The sequence below is a fragment of the Siphateles boraxobius genome, unplaced genomic scaffold (genome assembly GCF_051911475.1).
Source record: "Siphateles boraxobius isolate OS27281-9 unplaced genomic scaffold, OSU_SipBor_1 11, whole genome shotgun sequence".
Taxonomy (NCBI): domain Eukaryota; kingdom Metazoa; phylum Chordata; class Actinopteri; order Cypriniformes; family Leuciscidae; genus Siphateles; species Siphateles boraxobius.
The window spans coordinates 16,128,434-16,156,189 of NW_027508711.1; the positions used below are offsets into that span (position 1 = coordinate 16,128,434).

The window sequence follows — 27,756 nt, forward strand, 5'->3', positions numbered from 1 at the left end:
GCCGCCTTCAGCCACCATACCTGCTACGCTTTCCGGCGTCAATATCCTTTTACTCTGCTGAAAGTGTGTGTTTGGCGCTGCAACTCACACTCTCCCTCTCTAAAAGAGCTAGCGTCTTTTTCAAGATGCCTAACAATTCCCGTGGCTCGTGCCGTGCCGCACTCAGCGACGGGACCGCCATTTCATCTGCGTTTCCCGCTTGGGTAAGGATCATGCAGCTCTCGCGCTCGCTGACGGCCATCATTGTGAGTTATTGCCATTGTGACTCTGAGAGTTCGCCTGGCATTTTTTCTCCGAATCTGCAATTCCGCCCGCTGTAGTGCCGCGCCATTAAAAACGACGAGATAGCTGCATCTGTAGAGAAGGCCAGCTGCTCTATCCTGGCGTCGGACAGTAAGGATTGGGCGAGCTATGTGGACCTCCCCCCTTCTGCCCGCGAGTCTTCAGGGAAACGGGCCAGCATCAAAACCACGGCTAGCTTTCTTTACGTTATAAGAAAGCTACCCCGCCCCCGCCCCCGCCCCCCGTGGGCATGCGTCACCGTTAAAATGAGGAAAGAGTGTGTTTTAGTCCCGCCGAGGCCGGACCAATCTCCATTTCTCAAACATTTCTCAGCTCGTTTGAGCGGCTGAAAATGTAAATATTGTAGCAATGAGTCTGTTGTATAACACGCACGCCTGCAAACAAACACCGACACACACAAAACTGTGATGACGCTCTCTTATCTGCCCGAGCTAATTTAAGCTTATGTCGTTACCCCCTGTGGCTCGGTGGCGAAACCCAAAGCCTTCGCGCGAGAGACCCATTAAACGAGTCAAATGTGCCATGATCCGACTGGCAGCTACTGACGCTTTGCTCGAGTCGCTCGAGGCTCATGAGTCAGCTGCGGCTGATCAGCGAGTGTAGCGCGTTGCCTGACACTCTCGCTGCACGTAAATGAATTGTTTTCTTATTAAGCATATGTAATGTCATGCATCTATTCTTTAGTATAATTGATGTTTTGGGGACTGTTATCCCTATTAAACCAGTCAAATGTGCCATGATCCGACTGGCAGCTACTGACACGTTGCTCGAGTCGCTCGAGGCTCATGAGTCAGCCGCGGCTGATCAGCGAGTGTAACGCGTTGCCTGACACTCTCGCTGCACGTAAATTAATTGTTTTCTTATTAAGCATATAATGTCATGCATCTATTCTTTAGTATAATTGATGTTTTTGGGACTGTTATCCCTATTAAACCAGTCAAATGTGCCATGATCCGACTGGCAGCTACTGACGCTTTGCTCAAGTTGCTCGAGGCTCATGAGTCAGCCGCGGCTGATCAGCGAGTGTAACGCGTTGCCTGACACTCTCGCTGCACGTAAATTAATTGTTTTCTTATCAAGCATATAATGTCATGCATCTATTCTTTGCTTTAATAGGGATAACAGTCCCCAAAAACATCAATTATACTAGTCAAATGTGCCATGATCCGACTGGCAGCTAATGACGCTTTGCTCGAGTCGCTCGAGGCTCATGAGTCAGCCGCGGCTGATCAGCGAGTATAACGCGTTGCCTGACACTTGCTGCAACGAAATAATTTCTTTTCTTATTATGAATATAATCTCATGCATTTATTATTTTGTATGATTGGTTTGATTTCTGAAGGATCATAAGACACTGAAGACTGGAGTAATGATGCTGAAAATTCAGCTTTGATCACATGAATAAATTACACTTTACTATATATTTACATAGAAAACAGCTGATTTACATTGAAATATTATTTCAAAATATTACTGGGTTTGTTTTGTATTTTTAATCAAATAAATGCAGCCTTTGTGAGCATAAGTGACTTCTTTTAAAAACATTAAAAATCATACCGACCCCAAACGTTTGAACGGCAGTGTGTGTGTGTGTGTGTGTGTGTATATATGTATATATATATATATATATATATATATATATATATATATATATTGGCCCTCATTTATCAAAAGTGCGTACACCAAATTTCCAGCGTACACCTGGCGTACACCCAAAACCACGGTGACTTTGAGATTTATCAATATGGACGTTGGCGTACGGCACGCTCAAATCCTACGCCAGCTCAGGAGGTGGTGTACGCAAGTTTTGAGTTAGTGCGGAAATGCGCAGAAAAACAATTCCTAACACCACAAAACGCACTGACAAACTAAAAGATATGATATATTATGACCCACTGTAAAAAACAACAACAACATAGTAATTATAAACTTCAGTGTTTATATTTGTGCAACATGGACTTCAATGTTTAATTTGTGTGACTTTACCAAAGCATTTGATTTGTAGCCATATGTTTTCCTTCAGTTGCGAGCCTGTGTGCTTTACCCTGACGTTTCAGGGTTAGGCCCGGCAGGTGCGCACAGACTGGGTTCGGTAATGAAAGGCTTTCAATGACCAAAAAATAATTCAGACTGAAAAAATAATAAATACATTCTTCTTCTTTAAAATAATAATAATAATACAGATAATAATAACGACGTTCTTCTTCTAAATAACAATAAGCGTCATTAATAATAAAAATCATAATAATAAGAAGAATATTACAAATTGTCATGCAATTATTAATGTGAATGAATGGTACTCCACATCACATCATCATCACTATTGTACACCCCAATACATGTGACGTGATTCGAAATTGAATGCTAATTGTTTCAAAAGACGTGCTGTAAAATAATGCATTGTGATAGGTCATTTCGGCTCCACGTCGGAGAAGTTTCTCTTCTGTGCCGTCTTCCGTGTGTACATGGCGTAAAATGAGGGCGTGGGGGAAGCGGAGACTTGAATATATAGGGGCGTGTTATTCTAATGACGATCGTTTTCAGCCGCAGGATTTATCAAGGGCAGGTATTGCGTACACCTGGATTTCAAAGGACGCACAGCTTCATAAATCAGGCGGTGAGAGGAGTGTAAGAATAATCTAATGCCAACATATACGCCCGTTTCTACGCAAGAATGATAAATGAGGGCCATTGTGTGTATATGTATGTGTGTGTGTGTGTGTGTGTGTGAGTGAAAAATCTAAAATGTATTCCCAGAATCGTGCAGCCCTATAGTTTGTCTTGATATCAACATTTTTGTGTTTATTTATTTCTTTTTTAAGAAAGGGACCAGATACCACTGGATGAGTCCTGCTGACTTCAACATTCACATGAGTCTCTGTACATGAACATGGTAAAATGAAAAGTCAAACACCTTGGACATGACAGGTATGTAGGCTACTATGTTTCAGGAATTGCACAAAGGTGTGTGACTGTTTAAGTCTTTGTCTTTATATCAGTGTGTTTACTAATGTGCTTTTTGTCCTTTGTTGTGTATCTTTTGATTATGTTGTGTTGTAAATAAATCCAGACAATCTAAAAGCCATTATTTTTTTAATTTCTCCTCATTCTTTGTGCAAGGCTCCTCATGATGATAGGGCCTGATAGCACCTGATAGGGCCATTAGGGGAGGGTCTTTGTCTTTCTCAGGTGTAAAATGCATTCATATTAATCAGAGATTCAGGCCTCCTCGCATAAAGCTTTCCCACACAAAACACGTCATACAAATTTTAAATCAATATATTGTCTTATCTAAATGAGTATGCAGGATGATTTTCACATAGTTTTGGAGCAAATATTCTAGGCTACGTGATACAGTTTTCAAAAGTCTTGTGAAACAAATAATCACTATGGCCCTCATTTATCATTCTTGCGTAGAAACGGGCGTATATGTTGGCGTAAGATTATGCTTACACTCCTCTCACCGCCTGATTTATGAAGCTGTGCGTACCTTTGAAATCCAGGTGTACGCAATACCTGCCCTTGATAAATGCCGCGGCTGAAAACGATCGTCATTAGAATAACACGCCCCTATATATTCAAGTATCCGCTTCCCCCACACCCTCATTTTACGCCATGGACACACGGAAGACGGCAAAGAGGAGACACTTCTCTGGAGATCGAGACCATCACCGTCATGAAAAATTATTATTAAATCAAACAACAATATTGTTGATGATAAATTCAAAGTTAATTATATTTTTTTCAAAACGCTATAAATCCATCAATTTTTTGTCTAAAAAAACAACAACAAAAACAACAACAAGAGAACATGCAACATATAATCAGGGACTCATACTATGAATTAATATAAATTAAATAAGTGCAACTGCATGAAATAAATAAAAGCCAAACAAAATAAATAGTAAAATAAATTAAATAGTAAAAATGAAAATAAATATTTCCAATGTCACGTTCCAATATTGTCCACCACATAGAACAAATAATTTAAAAATAACACACAAATACAGTCCTTAAATACAACAATGTTAAAAATACATTCAAATCATTTAGTAACACATTTAGGCTAATAGTAATTCGTGCCGAACTTGAAAAAAGTAATAACAATATTCAGGCCTACTATTAGGCTACGTGTTGTAGCCATTAACTAAGTGCATTTAGTTTCATATTTGTTAAAAAATAATAATGTTATTTTTTCCCCATCTATGTTGATTATGAAAAGGGAACATAGGCTAAGATAGGATGCGCAATATTACCGGGAGACATGCTCAGACATGATTTTGGCCACTTAATTAAGTTTTGTTTTGTAGAAAGCCTTTCTTTAAAGTGAATTCCGTTTTGTATAAATTGTATCTTAATTTTAATATTTTTTTCATCAACCTGGATTGCCTGGATTTAATAAATAAGCAAATAGCAGAAAATATAATCATGAGTCATGACATGGAGGAGCGGGCGCGGTCCCTTGCATTGCACGTGAACTGGAGCGCAGTTCATCACAAATTAACCGAAACTCATTATATGCCTCACAGACATGAGAAATTTATCTATAAAGAAAGCTTGAAATGTCTTTAAACGAAACAATTATAAACGAAAAGAAATAGGCTACTCTCTCTACATTTACATTACATTTACATTTATTCATTTAGCAGACGCTTTTATCCAAAGCGACTTACAAATGAGAAAACAATAGAAGCAGTTAAACTAACAGTAGGACAACAATACGCAAGTGCTATAACCCCTCTCAGTTTAACTTTAGTGCATTTTTTTTTTTTTATAGAATAGAAGAGATGAGAAAGTGAAGAGAAAGTGTTAGTACTACTGAATCAAGTGCTGTCGAAAAGTGCTCTCTATAGGCGCGTTCACTACGGAGAAGGTGATCATCAATTTCATCTTTGCAGACACAACACTAGTTTATTAATAGAAATAAAATACAAATTTATTTTTAAAAATGGCGTTTATCTCGTTTTGGAAAAGAGCTCCTCATATCTTTTAGTTTGTCAGTGCGTTTTGTGGTGTAAGGAATTGTTTTTCTGCGCATTTCCGCACTAACTCTAAACGTGCGTACATGTACACCACCTCCTGACCTGGCGTAGGATTTGAGCGTGCCGTACGCCAACGTCCATATTGATAAATCTCAAAGTCACCGTGGTTTTGGGTGTACGCCAGGTGTACGCTGGAAATTTGGTGTACGCACTTTTGATAAATGAGGGCCTATGTGTTTTATGACCTTATTTCAGTGACATTTGTTTTTTGTTTTTACACAAACCACGCATAAACATTATAATCTTAAAACTCTAAACTTTTACATGCATGCTGCTGACATATTACTGTAGTAGAGTTTGTGCTGAATACAATGTAATAAGACTTTAGCCATGAAAATGTCACAAGTAACAGAAATAAGCACACGTCAGAGCATGTCAGAACACCTCCAGGACCCAGAAAACCACGGGGCTCGCCCCGCTCGCTCTATCTCAGCAGACTGCTATAAGGGAATCAAGCGCGGCCAGGCTGCCCGCTACGATCGGCGCGCCCCCCGCCTCAAACACTGCAAGCACAGTGTTAACATTACAGCACACCAGAGCTCCCTTGTCGCCACTATGTCACGGCCAGAGCCCAAATCTCATTCTACCCCTAGCTATTCATGCAAATGCGTGGGCATACCTTCCCGGGGTATCAGGATGGGGGCTGAACACTATAAAAGAGGCAATTCGCTGCAGTTCGCTCGACATCCCCGCCACTACACGGCGCACGCCGAATCTACGGAAAAAACCGAAGTAACCCATCTCCTTCGAGCCGCAATAGCGACACTATTGAGCAAAGGGGCAATAGAGCCTTTATCTCAAGCTCAGAGCGAAGGGGGCCTGTACAGCAGATATTTTCTGGTACCGAAAAAAGACGGGGGTCTTAGACCCATTCTAGATCTAAGAGAGTTGAACATAGTGCTTATGAAACGCCAGTTCAGAATGCTCACAACCAGGAAAATCCTCGCGCAGATTTGCCAAGGGGACTGGTTCATGTCAATAGACCTGAAGGACACTTATTTCCAGATACAAATAGCGTCACGTCACAGGCAATTCTTGAGATTCGCCTTCGAGGGCCAGGCATTTCAATACACAGTCCTACTGTTCGGCCTGTCTCTTGCACCCCGTACATTTACAATGTGCATGGACGCGGCTCTTGCACCCCTGAAACTTCGGGGCATGCGAGTTTTGAACTACTTGGACGATTGGCTGATTCTAGCTCGATCTCATTCAGAGCTCATAGAACACAGGACCATATCACTCGAGCACCTCGAGAATCTAGGTCTCACAGTCAATTGGGCAAAAAGTTCGATGTCTCCCAGTCAGAAAATATCATTTCTGGGCACAGAACTAAACTTGCTGTCTATGACAGCAAACTGTTGCCAGAGCACAGAATGAACATTCAGAGCATCACGAAATCCTTCCGCTGCGGCACTACAGTCCCGCTCAAGAGTTTTCAGAAAATGCTGGGTCTCATGGCCTCATCATCATCAGTACTCCAGCTGGGTCTGCTTCGCATGCGCCCACTGCAGTTATGGCTAAATGCATGAGTACCGCCTCGAGCTTGAGCCTCCGGTCTGTTTCGCCTCAAGGTCGATCAGAAATGCGTGACGGCTCTGAAACCTTGGAGAACGACCGACTGGAATCAGTCAGGTGTAAACCTGGGGACTTCCTCGAGTGTGCAGGTGGTGTCCACGGATGCTTCCACCTCGGGATGGGGAGCGCTGCACGAGGGCAGACCGTTCTTCGCCCAGTGGTCAGAACGAGAGAAGCTCCTACACATAAACTGTCTAGAAATGATGACAGTCGACAGCGCGCTGAGGCGCCTTTGTCCACGAATAAAAGGTCTTGGTCCGCTCGGACAACATGTCGGTGGTAGCCTACATAAATCACCAGGGCGGTGTCAAATCCCGAAACCTTTACAGGCTGACGGAGCACCTCCTGGTCTGGGCTCAGCACAATCTGCGCTCACTGAGAGCAGCACATGTGCCTGGTCGCCTAAATTTGGGGCCAGACATACTGTCCAGAAATAATATTCCAGCAGGAGGATGGTCTCTGCACCCGCAGACGGTCCTTCTGCTGTGGGAGGCATTCGGCAGAGCGCAGGTAGACCTGTTTGCACCCCAAGAGAACGCTCACTGCCCGAAGTTTTACTCCAAGAGCAGGTATGCCCTGGCCCATGTCTGGCCCCGCTGCCCGCTCTATGCTTTTCCCCCAGTTTCGCTCCTGCCTCAGGTGTTGGAACGAATCAGGGAAACCGAATGCTCAGTGCTTCTTGTGGCTCCGCTCTGGACGAACCAAGCTTGGTTCCTAGTCCTGATGCAGCTGACGAGCACTGTCCCATGGCCAATAACGATGAGGAAAGACCTCTTCTCTAAGGCCAAGGGCTCGATCTGGCATCCTCGCCCGGAGCTATGGTCCCTGCACGTATGGGCCATCAACGGGTCCCCGCTAGCCTCCCGGAGGGAGTGTTAAACACGATCACACAGGCTAGATCTCCGTCTACTAGACGGCTCTATTCCTCAAAATGGTCTGTGTTCTCTGGCTGGTGTCAAGCTCAGGGCTTTTCACCCCTAGACTGCGGGTTTACGGAAGTTCTTTCCTTCCTTCAAGAGCTACTGAATAAGGGCAGAACCCCATCCACGCTCAAAGTTTATGTGGCGTCCATAGCAGCATTTAAGAAACCAGCGTCTGGCCAGTCACTGGGGAGGTGCGATCTGATTGTACGATTCCTCAAAGGAGCTAGAAGGCTGAACCCTCCTAGACCTCCTTCAGTCCCCATGTGGGACCTTTCTACGGTTTTGGAAGCCATGAAAGGTGCCCCATTCGAGCCAATCCATTTGTCAGACATGAAACATTTGTCTTTCAAAACAGTGTTTCTTGTGGCTCTCGCTTCTGTGAAGCGCATTGGGGATTTACAAGCGCTCTCGGTGAGCGCGACATGTATGGGATTCAGTCCTAATGACTCGAAGGTCATACTCAAACCAAGGCACAGGTACGTGCCCCAATCCCTCAACACACTGTTCAGGGCCCAGGTGATTTCCCTGTCCGCCCTTCCGGTTCATGATGAGGAGGAGGATACGAGTCTCCTATGCCCTCTCAGGGCGCTGAGGACTTTCAGACTGCAGGACTGCTTTCAGACAGACTGAGCAGCTCTTTGTTTTGTTTGGCGGGCGTTCTAAGGGACTAGCCGCATCAAAACATAGCCTATCCAGGTGGATAGTCGAGGCCATAGCGCTGGCTTACACTTATAAGGGCCTGCAGTGTCCTTTGGGTGTCAGAGCGCACTCCACGAGAGGCGTGGCCTCTTCGTGGGCGTGGTCTAGCGGGATTACCTTGCAAGACATCTGTACAGCGGCAGGCTGGGCCTCGCCGTCTACATTTATAAGGTTTTATAACCTAGAGGTTCCCGCCTTACAGGCTAAGCTTCTGTCGGTCTAGTAATCAGCTCTGTCTGCCCCGTTGCTCCGGCTGAGAAGGCTGAATTTTGCCTGTGCATCGTTCACTGATCGATGGAACAGCTACATGGGTGTTGAATAACCCGTACTTCTATCCAGTTCAGGCTGAACGCGGTTCATCCTGTCTGCGTGGAACACTGTTAACATAATTAGCTCCTGTAGGATGCTATTCATGGGGAATGATGCTTACAGCCTCTCTTCTCCGACTCTCTGTGAGTCTATGGTGATTATGCACTATATGAGCCCCGGGCTACTGCCCCTGGGACTTTGGTGCCGGATCATAGTACGCACAGCGTTTTACACTGTGTTCCCTATAGCGTAAGATATTACGCAGTACGAGAGGAACTCTCGTAAGAGAACGTACTCGGTTACTGACGTAACCTCGGTTCTCTCTTGAGAGGGAACGAGTACTGCGTATCTTGCCGTGCTTACAACATGCTCTGGTTCGATTCAGCGATGAAAACCAGTTTGTATCAGCCTGTCGAGCTATATTTATATGTCAAGGCCACGCCTATTTCGGCGGGACGTGACGTAGTGGCGCGAAGCGCCCCCATTGGATATGGCGTCACGCGGGGCCTCTCTCGATAGGCTGCTGCTGTTGCCGCAGGTCAGCCAATAGGCACGCAAGCCGCCTTGCCTATGTCTGCATGCTGCCGCAACGCGTTTAACATTAATTTAAAATTAAGGATAATTTTTGCCTTCAGTATCTCGTGGAAAAGAGGTTTTCCCCTCTCTAGAGAGAACCGAGGTTACGTTAGTAACCGAGTACGTTTTACCTGATCTCTGATCAGTTTTATACATTTGTAGACGTTTTAATTAGACATTGGTATAATTAAAATGAGGTAGTTAATAGTCTCATTGGCCTGTTTAGCTGAGCCATTCATAAGACAAACAAAACAAAAACCCTAACAATTGATAAAATAACACGTTTACACATGATCATCTTATTAGGTGATTAGATAATTGGATTTGAAAGATTTTACTTTCAGTAAAAAAATTGCAATAGATTGTAAAAGGTGTTTTTATGCATGTTTGGCCTGGGTTTTTGTTGCATTTACACTGTTCTGACCACTAGGGGTCACCGTGGAGACGGGTGTCGGATTGTTTTGAAGCCTCGGCACAATATGGCACCTTTGATTCAACTGTTTCAGTGTTTCATGAAGCCCCGATCTGCCCAGCACTACCTAATTGTTAATGAAGCAAAAAAGACCACTAACAATTACTTACAGACAAGTGAAGGTCATGACCATTTTGGACTGAAATGCAGCCCATGATGGATAGAGAATTAACTTCCTACAATTTCTCCTTCTTTGTTCCCTTGAATAGGTGAACTCATGCTTTTGAGCAGAGCGCCCCTTAATGCTCAGGTGAGTAATGACAATACTGCACTGAGAGGACTACTGGTATATTAGTAACAGGAAAACTGTTACATACCCCTCCCCTTAAAGAATTTGTTTAAAAAGCTCCATAAAACTATTTTAAAATGAAAAGTTTTAACTCGTTTTAAATCATCCAACATTAATACCTGCTAGTTAACATTGTTTAACTATATCAGAACTTTAGCTGGACCTTGCCATTTTGGAGCCAGTTTGGCCATATATGAGTTTGAAGCCCGAGACAGAGGGTGAATACTTATCCAGATTAAGTCTTCGTCTTTGAACGACTCAATTTTCCTTCTTCTGTTGTAGCACCTTGCTTGTCACTCTTGAGCTTGACTAGTCCTCTCTTTTACCCGTTCAAACAGTTCTCTCTGCTTCTCAACAGTACTATAGACCATATGATAAGGATTAGGCGGGTTTCGGATGAAGTGTTTCAAGGGTCCTTTTAACTTGTGGCCTAAAGCAATCTTTGCAGGGGTTAAACCAGTACTTTCCTGCCATGCCGTGTTTATGGCATACTGGATATCTGATAACCATCTGTCCCACAGCCTTTGGTTGCCTTAACATAAGAGGATATCATGGTTTCCCTAAACATAAGAGGATATCATGGTCTTGAGAGTTTGGTTGGTTCTTTCTGTAATATCAGTTTGAGGATGATTTGCTGTTGTTAGCTTCTGAATAACCCCCCAGCGCTTGCAAACATCATTCAGGAGCTGTGCCATAAACTGTTGCCCACGGTCAGAAACTTGGTAGGTAGGTGTTCCCCATCTTGTGTATATCTCTTTTATTAAGATGTTAACAATGAGGTGGGTCTTGGCAGATCTTAAAGGAAATAATTCCACCCATTTACTGCAGTAGTCTACCACCACCATCATGTATTCATTAGACGGTGAACTCTAAGGGAAGGGACCCATGAGATCAACACCCAACAATAGTATAGGCTCCACTACTGGTGTTGACTGTAGGTGACCAGACAGCTTGGAGATTCTCGGTTTATAAATCTGATCAGGTTTGACATGCTGTACAAAAGCTCCAAACATCATTGCGTAATCTCTGGTCAGTAGACAACATTAAGTAAATGGATCTTGCTTCTGAGCAACTCAAATTTCATGCCAACAGACAGGCAAGTCTGATCCAATGTTAGTGGCCTGACAAATAGCAATCAGTCCCTTGACTTCCTGGAAAGATATATTCCAAGTGAGTGTGTTGGGTTCCATGTAACATCGTCCCTTTCAATATATGACTGAGAAGTCAAAGCTTTGAAACCTCAAAGCCCTCCTGGTTAGTCGAGAAGTTGGTCTGGGATGATTGAAAACCCACGTATGAGCAGCATGATCTGTAAATACTTTGAAATGTTTCCCCTCCAGATAGTGTTTCCATTTCTCGACTGCCCAAACCACAGCCAGACATTCCTTTTCAGCGTGGAATAGGACTTCTCAGGTTCATGAAGAAGTTTCGACACATAAGCTATAACATGTTCAGCTCCGTCATGATCCTGAGACAACACAGCTCCTAGGCCGACATCACTGGCATCTGTCTGGAATTTAAACTTTTTGTGAAGTCAGGGGGTGCCAACACAGGTATTTTTTTGAAGAGCATTTTTCAGTTTGTCGAAAGTCTTTTGGAATTCCATTGTCCACTCCCATGCAATGTTTTTGTTTTTCAGAACATGCAATGGTTCGGTGATCTCTGGAAAATGAGGAATTAACCATTGATACCACCCAGCAAGACCTGAAAAGCGTTGTACCTCTTTGAGCATTATAGGGACAGGAAAAGTTTTGACAGCCTCCACTTTTGCAGTTTCAGTACAAACTCCTTCAGCAGACACAACATGTCCTAAGAAAGTGATCGATCATTGGAGCAGGTTGCACTTCGACAGGTTCAGGGTCAACCCAGCAGCTTTTAACATGTCAGAGCTGTTTAATGTGTTCAAAATGCTCTTGGATGTTCTTGGAAAAAATTACAATATCATAGAGATAGACAAAACAGAACTTTCCAAGACAGTCTCTCCATACCATATTCATCAGGCGTTGTAAAGTTGCAGCAGAGTTTCTCAGTCCGAATGATAGACACACAAATTCATACTGTGCATTTTTTGTTACAAAAGCAGTTTTTGGAATGCTATCCTGATCCATTAGCACCTGCCAATAGCCACTTTTGAGATCCAATGTACTGAAAATTGAAGCACCATACATTGATGCAAGTGTGTCTTGGATCTGCGGCATGGGAAATTCATCTAAAGGCGTCTTGGCATTTAAAGCTCTGTAATCAATACAGAAACGTATGGTACCATCCTTCCCTTCTTGGGGACAAGAACTATGGGAGCTGCCCATGGGGAAGTTGATGGTCTAATTATCCCTTTTTCCAACATGTTGAAAAATTCCTGATCAATGAATTGCTGCTTGGACACAGAGACAGGGTAAGCTCGTTTACGAACCGGAATATCCTCTCAGGTGTCAATCTGGTGCTGGATCACAGCAGCACGTCCTAAGGAATAGGTGCAAACTGTTGGCCGATCAAGCATGAGTGCTTCTAGCTGTCGTTTCTGGGTTCTGGGAACATCCTGTAATGGGGGGAATGATGACAGAAGATGCAAGTGCAGAAAACCAGATTTATTGAACACAGAAATGATGGTGGTAAGAAGACACAGTCCAAAGCACAATGGTAGCGCAGGGGCAGATGAGCAACCAGACAGTCCGTGATGCGATGACACCCGATGATCCGTGAAGTGAAGAGAGCCACCTGATAATCCGTGAAGTGAAGGGAGCCACCCGATAATCCGTGAAGTGAAGAGATGAGACAGAATCCTCCGACGATGGCAGGCAGACAGGAACTCAACACGACGGCAGACGGACAGTAACTCAACACAACTCCAAAACAGGAACGGGAACACCAGACGAAGACCAAACAGCACAGGATACATCCAACAACAATCTGACAAACACAAGACGAAAGACCAGGGTATAAATAGAGATCACTGATCAGGATCAGCTGGCGCTGATGACAATCAGTGGCTGATCAGCGACCACGCCCCTACTAACGTACATACACAAACACAGTGCGAGAAAGAGTCAGTGAATCAATGAACCATGACAGATACTTGAACTAAAGGTAATGCCAGATGTAGACTAATTGCTGCGGAAGAAGCATACAGCATGAATGGATGTTTTACCCCAGTTTCCTCAGACAGAACGGAGGTCTTATCCTTGAAATCAACCTGGATCCCTGAATCCATCAAAAACTCCTGACCAAGTATAATGGGTAAAGTTAGATTTTGATCTTTCATCACGAAGGCTCTGAATGGATATTGTTTTCCATGAAGTGTACAATTCCAGACTACCTTTCCTAGAGCTGTCTGTACATGACCATTGGCAAGAGAGAAAGTCTGACCTCTGCTGGACTGCCAAGTTTCAGTGCTTGACTTCAACTTTTTCCAGTAAGATTCCTGAATTAAAGAATAAGTGCTTCCAGTGTCCAAAACTGCTTGACATCTATAGTCATTGATGGTGATCGGCAGGGATAATGGGTCAAGCCGTCTCTCCATAATTCGAGACAGCACAGCAATGTGACTGTCACCCTTTTGTTGCTTTATTAGCTCAATTTGACTTTGCCTGATGCTCTGTTTGTCTCTAACTGGGTCTTTCCTCACTAACATTCCTTTCCACAAGGGTAACAACACGTACCAACTCGTCAACCATAGAGACAGTGCCTCTGAGTATGCAGGCGATACGAGGATACAGTTTCTGAGTGTAGCTTGGAGTATTTCACGTTCTGACATTGAAGGTTTGAATCGCAGGCATAAGGCTCGATATTGATAAGCAAATGTGCGAATATTTTCATCAAGTCCTTGTTTCCGTTCTCTTATTCTTCCTTCAACCTCAACTTCATGGTCATCAGGCAGGCAAGATTGAAAAAATTATTTCTTAAATTTACACCAAGTTCTTACCCTCTTCTTCTCCGCAAGCCACCAGTCCTTAGCTGTATAAGTTAAAACAGAAGGCAACATGGCTAATATCTCAACATCATTCAGTGTTTGAATTGAACATTTTTCAAGATAACAAATAGAGTATTCTCCCTCCAAACTGCCAACTGCCGTCGGTGTGTGAATGAGTGCGTGAATGTGAGGCAATATGTAAAGCGCTTTGGTGGCCATTGGGTCTGTTAAAGCGCTATATAAATGCAGTCCATTTAATCCATGTATTTATCTTATATTACTCAGTACTTTCCTAGGTAAGTACACTGTAACTGTAAGTAAACGTAAGTACATATACGTACTGTAAAATAAAGTGAAAACAAAAAGCATGTCTCCTGTCACAGAGCAGATTCACTGGCCAACCCGAAACCAGCTGCTTTGGTTGTGCCTCTATCTTCTTATTTAGTCTTAACACCATTGCAGAAAGTAAGGATCTTAGAGGCTTCTGGGTACTTCCTAGCCACATTTTTGGTTGGTAGCACAACAGTATATACTGTAGGGCTGGGTAAAAAATATAGATTTCTCTAGATTTTATTCGATTCTCATTTTTACGAATCAATATCGGTTCTTAAATCCCAAGAATCGATTAGGCTAGTCATCCTGTTTTCAGTTGATGAATGAAAAGAACATTGTAGCGCACATCCCATCCAATAAATCGCAATAATCTTTGTGTTTTGTTACTATTGATATGAAACAAAGTCTCAGATTTCAAATTACGTCCATTTTCTTACTAAATTCAAAAACATAAATATATTTTTAGCGCTGTGGCATGAGATTGCTCTGGTGCAGCTCAGCTCAAGAGAAGCAGCACAAGGAGCGCACATGATCTTCTCTTCCACCTTAATAATAATAATTAATTAATTTAATAATAATAATAATAATAATCTAAATCCGTATCATGTCTCATGGAATTGCTCAATCAGTGTTTAAACCGTGGAAAGATGTCAGTAAAACAGCTTGCAAACGCTGTCATGTAATGTCACATTTACCTCAGAAAAAATATATCCAGTGAAACTGAACTTGTTAGTCAGCTAGAAAAATTAACTTCAGAGATGAGCATTTTGCTAAATATATGTATAATAAACCATCTAACATTCATTATAATTTTTAATGTTCTTCAATATTAAATGCATGTTTGAATAAATCTGGCAAGTTTTTATGACAGCCACCATTTAAATGTTTATTTTTTCATATAACTTTATTATTATAAAAATAAATAAAAGTGTAATTTAAGTGATTTTATACAAATCAGTTAATTTTTATCTTCAATATTATAGTAGGCTAATGAAGCCTAGTAGGCTACAACTGACTCCCAAAGTTTACAGCATTAGTTAAGAGATTTGTTTTTCTTGAGAAATTGCCATGTATTGTATCCTACCTGATATCCAAAATACTCAATATTGAATCGAATCGAAATCAAAATTGAATTGCAAGCTTGTGAATCGAATTGTGAAATTCGTGTCAATACCCAGCCCTAACATACTGTATAGAATACGTGACATTTTTATGTTTTTGTATTCGCAAACATCTAGAAAGGTTTTTGGTGTGGACCATAGAAACTTGTCTATGTACTGTAACTTAGATTGTATGATAAATGTTCCCATTGTCTTCGGTCCAACAGATATTGTGTCATTTAATAATAACTAAACTTTCAGAGCAGCAGTTCTACTTTTTGAAGTGGAGTGATTCCTAAGTCATGTTTGGAAATGCACTATTTTTGCATACATTTTAACCTTAAAATTAACCTTGATGAATATTGTTGTGTAATTTGAGTATCGTTTCATGCTCTGACGTATAATCTGACAGATTGTGATGTAGTCTTCTCACTATTAAAAAGTTATGTCTCATACAAAATACAAAGCGCTCCTGCATGGCTGTGATGATTCATCTTGCATACCAGACCCAATTGTGTGTATGATTAAGATGCATACATTTCTCAATGCAGCGTCGCAACCAATTATCTTCTCTCTTAAATGAGTCCATAAAGGAACACAGCTTCACACATTCACAGGGACAAAGGGAAATAAAGGACGGTACTATGTCTTCTTCTGTGGCACATTTGACAATCAAATCTTTCTGAATTCAATTCAACAACAATGAAAACATTTTAGTTTTCTCATATGGGATATGTGCTACCAATTACAGTATATGTAACAATAGCTGGTCGAAGTATAATACCAATCTGAAGGACAGACAAATATTGGCAGAAGCGAATATGAAACTTTAATTGGTCTTTGACAAATTAACCTAATTTTGAAAAAAACCTAAAAATATGCAATGGAAAGAACACACATACCATATCGGTGTCTGATACTGGTCCGAAGCTTGTCACATAGATGTTTGTCCTCACTTCAGTCACACTTTCTGAAAGAGCAAGTGTAAGAGCAGAAATATCTACAATGTAAAATAAATTTTTAATGAATTTTGAAGCTATTATTGGTTACACTTTGCTTCAATAGTCCACTTTAGGCATTTTACGAACTATAAGTAACTTTGCAACAACATGTCAGCTAACTCTCATTAATTTGCAACTACATGTCAACTAACTTTCATTAGAGTATTAGTAAACTATTAGGTTAGGGTTAGTAGAATAAGTTGGCATGTACTTGCAAAGTTACTTATAGTCAGTAGAATGCATTTTGGGGAAGAAACAAAAAAGTTTTAGCAGATATCAGACAGTCTACTAATACTCTAATGACTGGCAGTTGACATGCATCTATAAAGACAACAATTCACCACTAATGGCCAGTAAAATAATACATAATGCAAAGGGGTCCATCAATGTCAGACAGCAGTAAAATGTATGATCTTGTGTATTTTTTATCACTAGATTTGTTTCCATTTCTTGCATGCACATGCCTCAAAAAGGCTCTGGGTCATTATAGTCCACTAGTTGACTGTCCAACAACCAAGCTGAATAGTAAGATTTATTTAGATAATTTAGTTTTGTTTGGTTGTATTATTATAGCATGAATAACAGCAACAAAATAAAATAAATAAAAAATAAACAGCAATAAACAATCGTGAATCATCCAGTTAATGACACAGAATAAAAGAATCAAGCATAAGTAAACTTTTGAAGGGGAGGGGGGAATTTGTCATTTGTACAGTATATTCAGTTTGTATTTGTATATATCATTTGTATATGTGTCTTGTGGCTTATATGTAAACACCTGTTATGTGACATAGCTTATGCAGGGCAGTACTAAATAAAAAACGACATGCAATTTTTATGGTCCATCTTATTTTTGTTAAGATTAGGGATGCACCGATACCACTTTTTCCAGAACGAGTCGATATTTTTATTTTTAGTACTTGCCAATACTGAGTACTGATTACCTGTATTTTAATTGCATTTTTAATTTTAATTTTAATTTTAGAGCTGCTCCAGCAGGGCACAACCAGCCAAGAGCAGTAAGTGATTATCTCTGTCCTTTGTTGTTAGATTAACATTGAGGATAAAGACAGCAGTAGGTTTATGAGGCTGCTGTCACTTTAAGAGCTGCAAGTATCCAACATACTATTACACAAAAGCCTTCTTTTCAACTGTTCAAACTATACGTTCACTTAAGACATAACCGACTATGTTTCACAAGGATACTTGCCTATACGGTCATTTTGACATACTTCTGTCCTGCGCCCACATTCTCTAACAGACATGTTGAACCCCACAGGGTTTTGTCCTGCTCGCTCTCTCTCCGCAAACTGCCTTAGAGAAATCGAGCGCGGCCAGCGACTCATGTCGATTGTGCATTACATGTAGTGAATGTGCCCACAACCCAGTGCCCACAAACACTACACTATGCATGTCCCGCGGTTTCTGTAAAAACGAAACCAACACACATTCAGTCAGCTCAGGCAGACCACAGTGTTTTGAGTGCAGTAAATGTGCCCGCTGTCCCGCGCACACATTCACTCACAGACATGTTAAAACCCACAGGGTTTTGTCCCGCTCGCTCTCTCTATACAAACTGCCATAGAGAAATCGAGCGCGGCCAGCGATTCATGTCAATTGTGCATTACATGTAGTGTATGTGCCCACATCTCAGTGCCCACAAACACTACATAATGCATTTTCTGTGAAATATATGTCCCACGTTTCACCCCGCTCATTTCCTCTTCGCAAACTGCCATAGAGAAATCGAGCACGGCCAGACCGCCTGCTGTGATCACCGTGCCCCCCGCCTCAGATGCTGCAAGCACAGTGTTTACTTTACAGCACACCGGAGCTCTCCGGCCGCCACTAAGTTGCGGCCAGAGCCCATATCTCATTTTACCCCTAGCGGGGTCTCAGAATGGGTGCTGAACACTATAAAAAGAGGCTATTCGCTGCAGTTTGCTCGACGTCCCCGCCGTTACATGCGGCGTGTCGAAACTACGGTAAAAAACGAGGTAGCTCATCTACTTCGAGCCGAAATAGCGAAACTACTGAGCAAAGGGGCCATAGAACCTTTATCTCAGAGCGAAGGGGGTGTATACAGCAGACATTTTCTGGACCGGGTCAGAATGCTTACAACCAGGAAAATCCTCGCGCAAGTTCCCCAGGAGGACTGATTTATGTCAATAGATCTGAAAGATGCTTATTTCCAAATACCAATAGCGTCACGTCACAGGCGTTTCTTGAGATTCGCCCTGAGACTTCGGGGCATGCGAGTTTTGAACTACTTGGACGATTGGCTGATTCTAGCTCGATCACGCTCAGAGCTCATAGAACACAGGACCATATTACTCGAGCATCTCGAGAACCTGGGTCTCACAGTCAATTGGGCGAAAAGTTCGCTGTCTCCCAGTCAGAAAATGTATTTTGTAGGCACAGGACTGGACGCGCCTGTTGCCGGAGCGCGGACTGAACGTTCAGCGCGCCGTGAAATCCTTCCGCCGCGGCACTATAGTCCCGCTCAAAAGGTTTCAGAAAATGCTGGGCCTTATGGCCTCAGCATCTTCGGTACTCCAGCTGGGTCTGCTTTGCATGCGCCCACTGCAGTCATGGCTGAAAGCGCGAGTTCCATCTCGGGCATGGGCCTCCGGTCTGTTTCGCCTCAAGGTCGATCTGAACTGTATCTCAGCTCTGGAACCTTGGAAGGCGATCGACTGGTATCAGTCAGGCGTGAGTCTGGGGACTTCCTCGAGTGTGAAGGTGGTGTCCACGGACGCCTCCACCTCGGGATGGGGAGCCCTGCTCGAGGGCAGACCGATCATTGGCCAGTAGTCAGAACGGGAAAAGCTTCTACACATAAACTGTCTGAAAATGATGGCAGTCGACAACGCGCTTAGGCGTTTTTGTCCCCAAATAAAAGGTCACCACATCCTGGTCCGATCGGACAACATGTCAGTGGTGACCTATATAAATCACCAGGGTGGCATCAGGTCCGGAAACATTGTACAGGCTGACGGAACGCCTCCTGGTCTGGGCTCAGCACAACCTGCTTTCATTGAAAGCAGTACATGTGCCTTGGGCACCTGAATCTGGGACCAGACAGAATATCCAAAAACAATGTTTCAGCAGTAGAATGGTCGCTGCACCCGCTGACAATCAGACTGCTGTCGGAGACATTCGGCAGAGCGCAGGTGGACCTGTTAGCGTCCCAGCTAAACGCTCACTGTCCAAAGTTTTTCTCCAAAATCAGGGATGCGCTGGCCCATGTCTGGCCCCGCTGCCCTCCTTATGCTTTTCCCCCTGTCTCGCTCCTGCCTCAGGTGTTGGAACGAATCAGGAAAAACGGATGCTCAGTGCTGCGTGTTGCTCCGCTCTGGACGAACCAGGCTTGGTTCCCAGTCCTGATGCAGCTGACCAGCACTGCCCCGTGGCCAATACTGATGAGGAAAGACCTCCTCTCTAAGGCCAAGGGCTCGATCTGGCATCCTCGCCCGGAGCTATTGTCCCTGCATGCATGGGCCATCAACGGTTACCCGCTAACCTCCCGGAGGGAGTGTTAAACACGATCACACAGACTAGAGCCCCGTCTACTAGACGGCTCTATTCCTCAAAATACTCTGTGTTCTCTGGGTGGTGTCAAGCTCAGGTTTTTCAACCCCTAGACTATGGGGTTACGGAAGTTCTCAAAGTAAATGTATCAAAGTAGATCAAAGTAGATGTATAAAGGCCATTTCCCAGGCCAAGCAGGGAGAGTGGATGAGATGGGAGAGTGTGGAACAACGCAAAATGGGCTGGCAAGACCTTTGGTCAATGGAAGAGAGTAGGATCAGTTTCCTTATTAAGTCAACATATGATGTTCTCCCATCACCGCAGAACCTAAACCTCTGGGTAGGAGAGGATCCCTCTTGTCCTTTGTGTTCATCACCTGCCACATTAAGGCACATTTTGACAGGATGTAAGGTGGCTCTTAGCCAGGGTCGGTTTACTTGGCGCCATGACCAAGTATTGCGATGTTTGGCTTTAGCATTGGAAGGCAAGCGTAGTATGACCAATAAGTTGCCGCCTGTTCTAGCAAAACATTACACGCAGAAGACAATATTCCTCCGCCCAGGCGAGCAACCACCAAGAAAAGGTGCTAACACCAATTCTTGCCCAGGACAACTGGAAGCTGCTAGGGACTGGAAGATGCTGGCTGATCTTGATCAACGGCTTATTTTTCCACCTGAGATTGCCACCACTAACCTACAACCAGATATTGTTTTGTGGTCTGGATCAGCATGCATTGTTCAACTGATAGAGTTAACAGTGCCATGGGAGGATGCGGTATATGAGGCATATGAGAGGAAGAAACTGCGGTAGGCTCATCTGGCCACTGAAGCAGAACAGCGAGGATGGAGAGTCGAGGTTTATCCAGTGGAAGTGGGTTGTCGAGGTTTTGTGGCACACTCTGCAACCCGGTTCCACAGAGTCGTCGGATCCAAGAGTTGCGTCGCACAGTAAATAACTTATCTGAAGCAGCAGAAAGGAGCAGCAACTGGCCGTGGTTAAGACGGAAAGATTCTAGCTGGCTGTGTACAGGCCGCCATGCTACGGTTTTGTAGATTTCTTGAAAACTTGAAGAGTCTGTTTGTTTATTTGTATAGGTTGTATAGTATTTACAGTCATTACGTTCCTGTGTATATTGCATGAATGACGGGTGGTTGGGCAGATATTGTGTTTTGCGGTATGTGGTATGCCATACGGAACCGTTGCCACTGAAACTGCATATTAACGCACCAGTGGGCTCGACAGCCTTAGTCAAACGGGTTGGCGCGTATGGTTGGGTTGCGGAGAGATTGTGAGATTGTGGTTAGGTCTCAGCAGCAGGAGGGATGTAGAGGTCAGTAAGCTGGGCTGAGTTGAGTGGGGGGCGGAGGGGGGTGACTCTGGGACGCCAGAGTCACTGTCGAGCCCTCTTGAGGTGTCGTGGGCTAGTCGACGAAACACTGAGGACGGAAGGTGCCCACTTGAAGACCCTATAGATGTTCCCTACTCCGCTCAATCCAGAGGGTTGTTATGGGGGGACCACACAGTGGTTGCAGCCGTTGTGTGTGCAGACGCGCAATACACTGCAGCTATTAACACCAGACAGAAGGAGATTCACGTCACCAGATGGAAAGAAGCGTAAATGGATGGAGAAGCATAGGTTACTGTAAAGCTACGTCTTAGTTGGTGATTATCTTGGCGAAAGCCGAGTACAAATCAGCATGAAGTTTTAACACCTACTCTCGTGTAATGGAAATCATTATGTGGTGGCCATAGCAGCGTTTACTAAACCGGCGTCTACCAGTCACTGGGGAGGAACGATCTGGTCGTACGATTCCTCAAAGGAGCTAGGAGGCTGAACCCTCCCAGACCTCCTTCAGTCCCCGTGTGGGACCTTTCTACGGTTTTGGAAGCCATTAAAGATACCCCATTCGAGCCAATCCATTTGTCAGACATGAAACTTTTGTCTTTCAAAACAGTGTTTCTTGTGGCTCTCGCTTCGGTGAAGTGCATTGGGGATTTACAAGCGCTCTATGTGAGCGCGACATGTATGGAATTCGGGCCTAATGACTCAAAAGTCATACTCAAACCGAGGCACGGGTACGTGCCCAAATCCCTCAACACACCGTTCAGGGCCAAGGGTGATTTCCCTGTCCGCCCTTCCGGTTCAGGATGAGGAGGAGGATACGAGTCTCCTATGCCCTGTCAGGGCACTGAGAACTTATGTGTCGCGCTCGTCTGCTTTAAGACAGACTAAGGAGCTCTTTGTTTTGTTAGGCGGGCGTTCTAAGGGACTAGCTGCGTCAAAACAGAGCCTATCCAGTTGGATAGTCGAGGCCATAGCGCTGGCTTACACTTCTAAGGGCCTGCAGTGTCCTTTGGGTGTCAGAGCGCACTCCACGAGAGGCGTGGCCTCGTCGTGGCCGTGGTCTAGCGGGATTACCTTGCAGGATATCTGTACTGCGGCAGGCTGGGCCTTGCCGTCTACATTTATAAGGTTTTATAACATAGAGGTTCCCGCCTTACAGGCTAAGCTTCTGTCGGTCTAGTATTCAGCTCTGTCTGCCCTGTTGCTCCGGCTCAGAAGGCTGAATTTTGCTTGTGCATCGTTCACTGATCGATAGAACAGCTCCATGGGTGTTGAAAGACCCGTACTGCTACCCAGTTCAAGCTGAACACCGTTCACCCTGACTGCGTTGTACACTGTTAACATGATTAGCTCCTGTAGGATGCTATTTATGGGGAATGATGCTTACAGCCTCTCTTCTCCGACTCTCTGTGAGTCTATGGTGATTATGCACTATATGAGCCCCGGGCTACTGCCCTTGGGACTTTGGTGTTGGATCCCAGTATGCACCGCGTTTTACACTGTGTTCCCCATAGCGTACGATATTACGCAGTACGAGAGAAACTCTCGTAAGAGAACGTATCAGTTACTAACGTAACCTCGGTGCATCCCTAGTTAAAATTATTAACATATTGTAGATTCTGCAAGGTTTATGTGTAACTTGTATAAAATATTCTAAAAGCTATAAATATATTATGTTTTTAATTTATTTTATATATATATATATATATAGTATGTATTGCTCATTTTTAACTGCAGAAACCTTATCAAAATAAAGGACAGCATTTTAAGTAATCCTCTAAAATGCTGTAATGTTTTAAAAAATTGCTCAGTAGTTTCGAGATAAAACGTGTCCACCACTACAACTGTAGCAACTGGATATGAACCTTGCTCAGCTGAGCAAATTCAAATAGCATATATTTGTTAGTATATTGTTAATGGTGGTGTATTTGGTTGTTTATTTAGTGAATACACTTGAATGGAGATTTTCTGATTGAGAAATTGAGAGTTCATCTGTGACAGCTGTGCGTGGGGAGGAACACACACACACTACTGCCTCAGGTCACCTATGACTGGGTCTGCCACTGACTAGTGGGAAGGATAATACTTAGTTTAATCAACTATAAAGTTGCTAATGGAGAAAAGAGGGAGAAGAAAGCTTTCTCTTTCCCTTCGTGTGTAATGTAGCCATTTGTGCATGTAAATGATCTGCAAACTATTACACAGCACAAAGTCATCACCAAAATTAGTTAATCTCTCCAAAAGAAAACTATTGCCTCAACCAGTCGTTTGTAGTTCTGCCATTATTTCTGTGACATGTTATACATTTGCATAATGCCCACCTGGCTGCTTTGGCCTGCCGTCAAAAAACAATTTCGTAATGTTCAGGACACGTTGATTTTTTTTTTCTCGGTGTAAGGGCAAAACACATGGAATTCCAATACTGTCATCATAGTTATCATAGATATTATACAGTTTACAGCAGCTCATGAAGCCTCGGGAGCTGAAATACACACTCTAAGAGGTTGACCAATCACAACAGACTGGACCAGCTGACCAATCAGAGCAGACTGGGCTTTTCAATAAAGGTGGCCTTTAAAGACAACGGAACTAAAACGTTTTCAGGGTAAAAAGACATTGCTGCAGCAATGTACAGTATGTGAAATTAATGCGTCTTTGTTTTTTACATAAACCATCTAAATGTATTCTGGCAGACTTGTAAATGAGCATAATATGGGCACTTAAAAATGTGTCCTGTGTATAATACACCGTAGACCTTTAAAGTCATCTGAAGTAAGTCATCATGTTCCAGTTAGCAAATTTGATGTGATGAGTCCTGTAATACACATCAGCATCTATGTAAAGCAGGGTGGAAATGAAAAGATTTGATCAAGCTTAAGAGAGGTGACTGGAAGGTGGCCAGGATGGTGGAGACAGCAGGACTCGGGCAGTTGAGTAATGGAAGCCATCCAGCTCCACAGCATCAGCCCACAGCTCTCGGTGTAGCAATGTGACTTAGCCCATTTATCAAAAACATACAGCTTGATTTTTGACTGCCCACCACTGGGCTCACAATTTAGGCTCTGTAATTTCAGAGGTCACTAGGGATTCCCTCTGTGAGACCTCTGTGGAGAAGGAAAAATGTACACAGAGGGAGATGAACTAATGGACTCCGGTGGGACATTTCCGCAAATGTCATTAGGAAATAGACTATAGTTTATTGATGCTCAGAGACGATTAAGTGAGCTTTATAATTATGATTAAGTGAGCAATCTGTGGGTTCACCATCACAGTAACGGTCAGGACTTCATATTTATTTTATTTTATTTTTTAAGTGTTTTTTATCAGAGATGTATAACACACAATACTCCTGGGGCTTCTTAAGCTCAGGATTTGTTAGAGATCTCGGGAGAGCATTGTGGAGAGCATCTGTTATAGATCTGAGAGCTGTGAGACTTGTGGCAAGAAGTATCAAAATGAAAGCAAGACTGAGAAAGTTCATACTCCATCCAAAGCTAACAGTAAGGCCAGCATGTGGACAATAGAGACAACGAGGAAGGAAATGTGTACATGTATTCATCGTACCTCCTAGTCCAGGACGCAATCTGTTGTCATAACCATCCAGCAAGCGGTCCAAGATCCGGGTAAAGATGGTGATGTTGTCTTTGCTGTCATCAGGAATTGGTTCTCTGTGCCCGGTTACAGCCCTGTGGAGAAGAAAAAAGAAAGAGATTGAGGTCTTGTAAAGGAAGTAAAGGTCCCAGTATAGGCTACTCACGGCAAAGTTCTTTTTTGTTCTTTGTTTAGGGGTCTTTGTTCAGGATCTGATCATAGCGATGTGGATATGCATAAGCTATTTGCATAAGCTCTGCAACTCGGCACTCCAGTCTAGTCACATTACGATTATTTATACCACAATATGTTGCTTTAAAGCAAACAGCTTTACAGAATTAAATATGAAAAACAGTGTCAATTAGAATTACAACTTTATTTTCTACTTTAAAGCTGCTCTCCGGTGTGTTAATTTTTTACACTTTACACGTCTGACTCTGGACTGAACAGAAGAAATTAACCTGAGAAGATTTCTATGTCAAAGAAGTCAGAGCCCCAGAGCATACCTACATATTGCATAATCGCCACAGACCAATGGTAGTTTGAAGGTGTTTACCAGCCGGAGCGAACTTTTCTCTTTTGGTTTCAAACTTTCGAAACAAACTTAAAACAAACTTTATTTTGAAATGACGTCACACAAGTTCGTTCTTCGATTTCACTTGAAGTATATCGGGGGATTAAGGATGCATTAAAAACAAATATATGAGTCAAAATCTGCTAAGGGGTAATTAAATGTAATAAATCATGTAAAAAAAATGTATTGGAAAATTATACAACACTTGATCAAACTTTGATAATAGCCTTAATCTTTTAAAGTAAATGTAGTTTGATCACTGTCAAGCTTATATCTATTACATCAGCATATGAAAGTCAAATCGGAAAACTACAGGTACTCATCTCAAGATTACTCATTTAGCAATGAATCTATTGCCAAAATTCAGAAAACAAGATCAGTCAAGAATATAAAATTATTGAAAATATTCCAATCAGGAATGTTAGAATCAGATCTTGTCAAAACCAACACATTGAAAGATGTTCACTAACCCGGCAAAGTTTTCCAATTAGATTGGCATTTAATCTCTCTTTAACATGCAGTGTGAAGTATTTCACTCAGTTCCCTGATCATTCCGAATCAATTTTCAGCGAAAGAAGAACAAATTTATACTCGCGTGTGTTATGTTATGTTCACGTTATTGTCTCTGATATACAGCATGTTGAAGGTAATAATTATTTATTTCTTAGATAACAAGTATTCAGTAAAGTGATTTATACTAATGTGTGTGTTGATGTTTTTAGTTCTAATATTTCAACCGACAGCTAGCCTAAGTTTTTGACAAACGTGATAACGTGTGTGACGAGTGAACTGTTTGATTTTTGAGTAATTATAAAATGCGCTGAAGATGTTCAAAATGCTTTTTTGTGTGGTTCATTATAGTTGTTTTACGTAATTTTGTGACTTAAATAAATTACATGTTACTCAGAGACTAACATGTCTGGCTTGTCAAAAATGCTACATTCAGCTGATGCAAATTAATAGACTTTGAATTTGCCAAGGCGATGGCATCCACTATTCAGTGGGCCATCCTCTGCTTGGAGACAGCCTTTCCCTTCTGCTGGCCTCCGTAACAGACAAACAGGTCCCGGAAGGGAATGGTAGGTACATTGGGCACGTTGGGAACCTTGCAACCAGGAGCACTGTCTTCCAAGAGAGAATTTTTAACTCTGATTGCAAGGGCTCGAAGGATGGTCTCTGAAGTGCAGAAGGACCAGAAACAAGGCCAAGAGGGTATCAAGACCCCTCAGGAACCTGATGATCAGGTCTTGCTTTCCCAGCGACTTACCTCAACTGCATTGTGATGTGCAGTGATAGCAGATACATACACTTTAAGGGTGGAGGGAGACAGCGTTCGCTCCAACCCAGCTTGCAGGAAGGATAGCACTGCCCTGATCGAGCAAGTTTGGGGGTTCTCCTGGTGAGAAGAGCACCACTGAACAAACAGGTTCCACTTCAATGCATAGAGACGCCTCGTAGATGGGGCCTGACTCAGAACTACCCTCATGCATTATGACTGGGTGGCCTTCTACAGTTTTTTTTTTTTTTTCAGGGTAGCCGTCACATGCAGGGAAGAGGCGGTGTGCAGTAGCACTGCTGCCTTACCATTGAGGGTAATGAGAGAGAGAGAAAAAAAATCTGCTGCTTTTAGCATATTTGGCTTGCCATATTGGCACCAAAATGCTTCGATACTGCAAAAAGTTCTTCACACACATCCGGGAAGGCACGGGGGCAGGGCAAGGCGATTAGGCGTCGCACTGCGCCCCCAGTGTAACCCGGGCAAGCATGGCTGTCAAGTCTGAATCTGATTCAGCATGAGCATGCAAACCATATAGTGGGAGCTCAGCATCATCTTTATTTCCAGAGTGTAACAGCCCTCTCTCTGATGCAGCGATCGACATCTAATCCTCCCCTGGAGCCCGAATGAAATGCTAGGTCCATCTTGAGAATGACCAGCAATCCCATCTAGAAGCTGCCAATCATGCGAGACAGTGAATGTGGCTGTCTGATCGCTGATCGCTTAAGCCTTAATAAGAAAGGCAAGACAAACAACGTGCTGACCTAGTCATGTTCTCATAAGAGAATATAACCACCCACAAACACAGTCTCAACATGTTTGCGATGCGATAGAGGAGTGAGGGGCCCACACAGATTGGTTACCGAGCGGGGAAGCCCTAACTATAATCCTCCGGTCATCCTGGCTATAC

At 43.0% G+C, this 27,756-nt stretch overlaps 1 protein-coding gene across 1 annotated transcript in view; it reads right to left on the reverse strand.

Moving 5' to 3' along the window:
- The window catches only part of gabra3 (gamma-aminobutyric acid type A receptor subunit alpha3), a 725,881-nt gene that overhangs the window by 456,716 nt on the left and 241,409 nt on the right, over positions 1–27,756 (reverse strand). Inside the window, exons 3-4 of the mRNA XM_077197385.1 lie at positions 24,970–25,091; positions 16,431–16,498 (exon numbers count right to left, since the gene is read on the reverse strand). Of these exons, the coding sequence (XP_077053500.1) occupies positions 16,431–16,498; positions 24,970–25,091 (190 nt within the window). The remainder of the gene's footprint in view (positions 1–16,430; positions 16,499–24,969; positions 25,092–27,756) is intronic.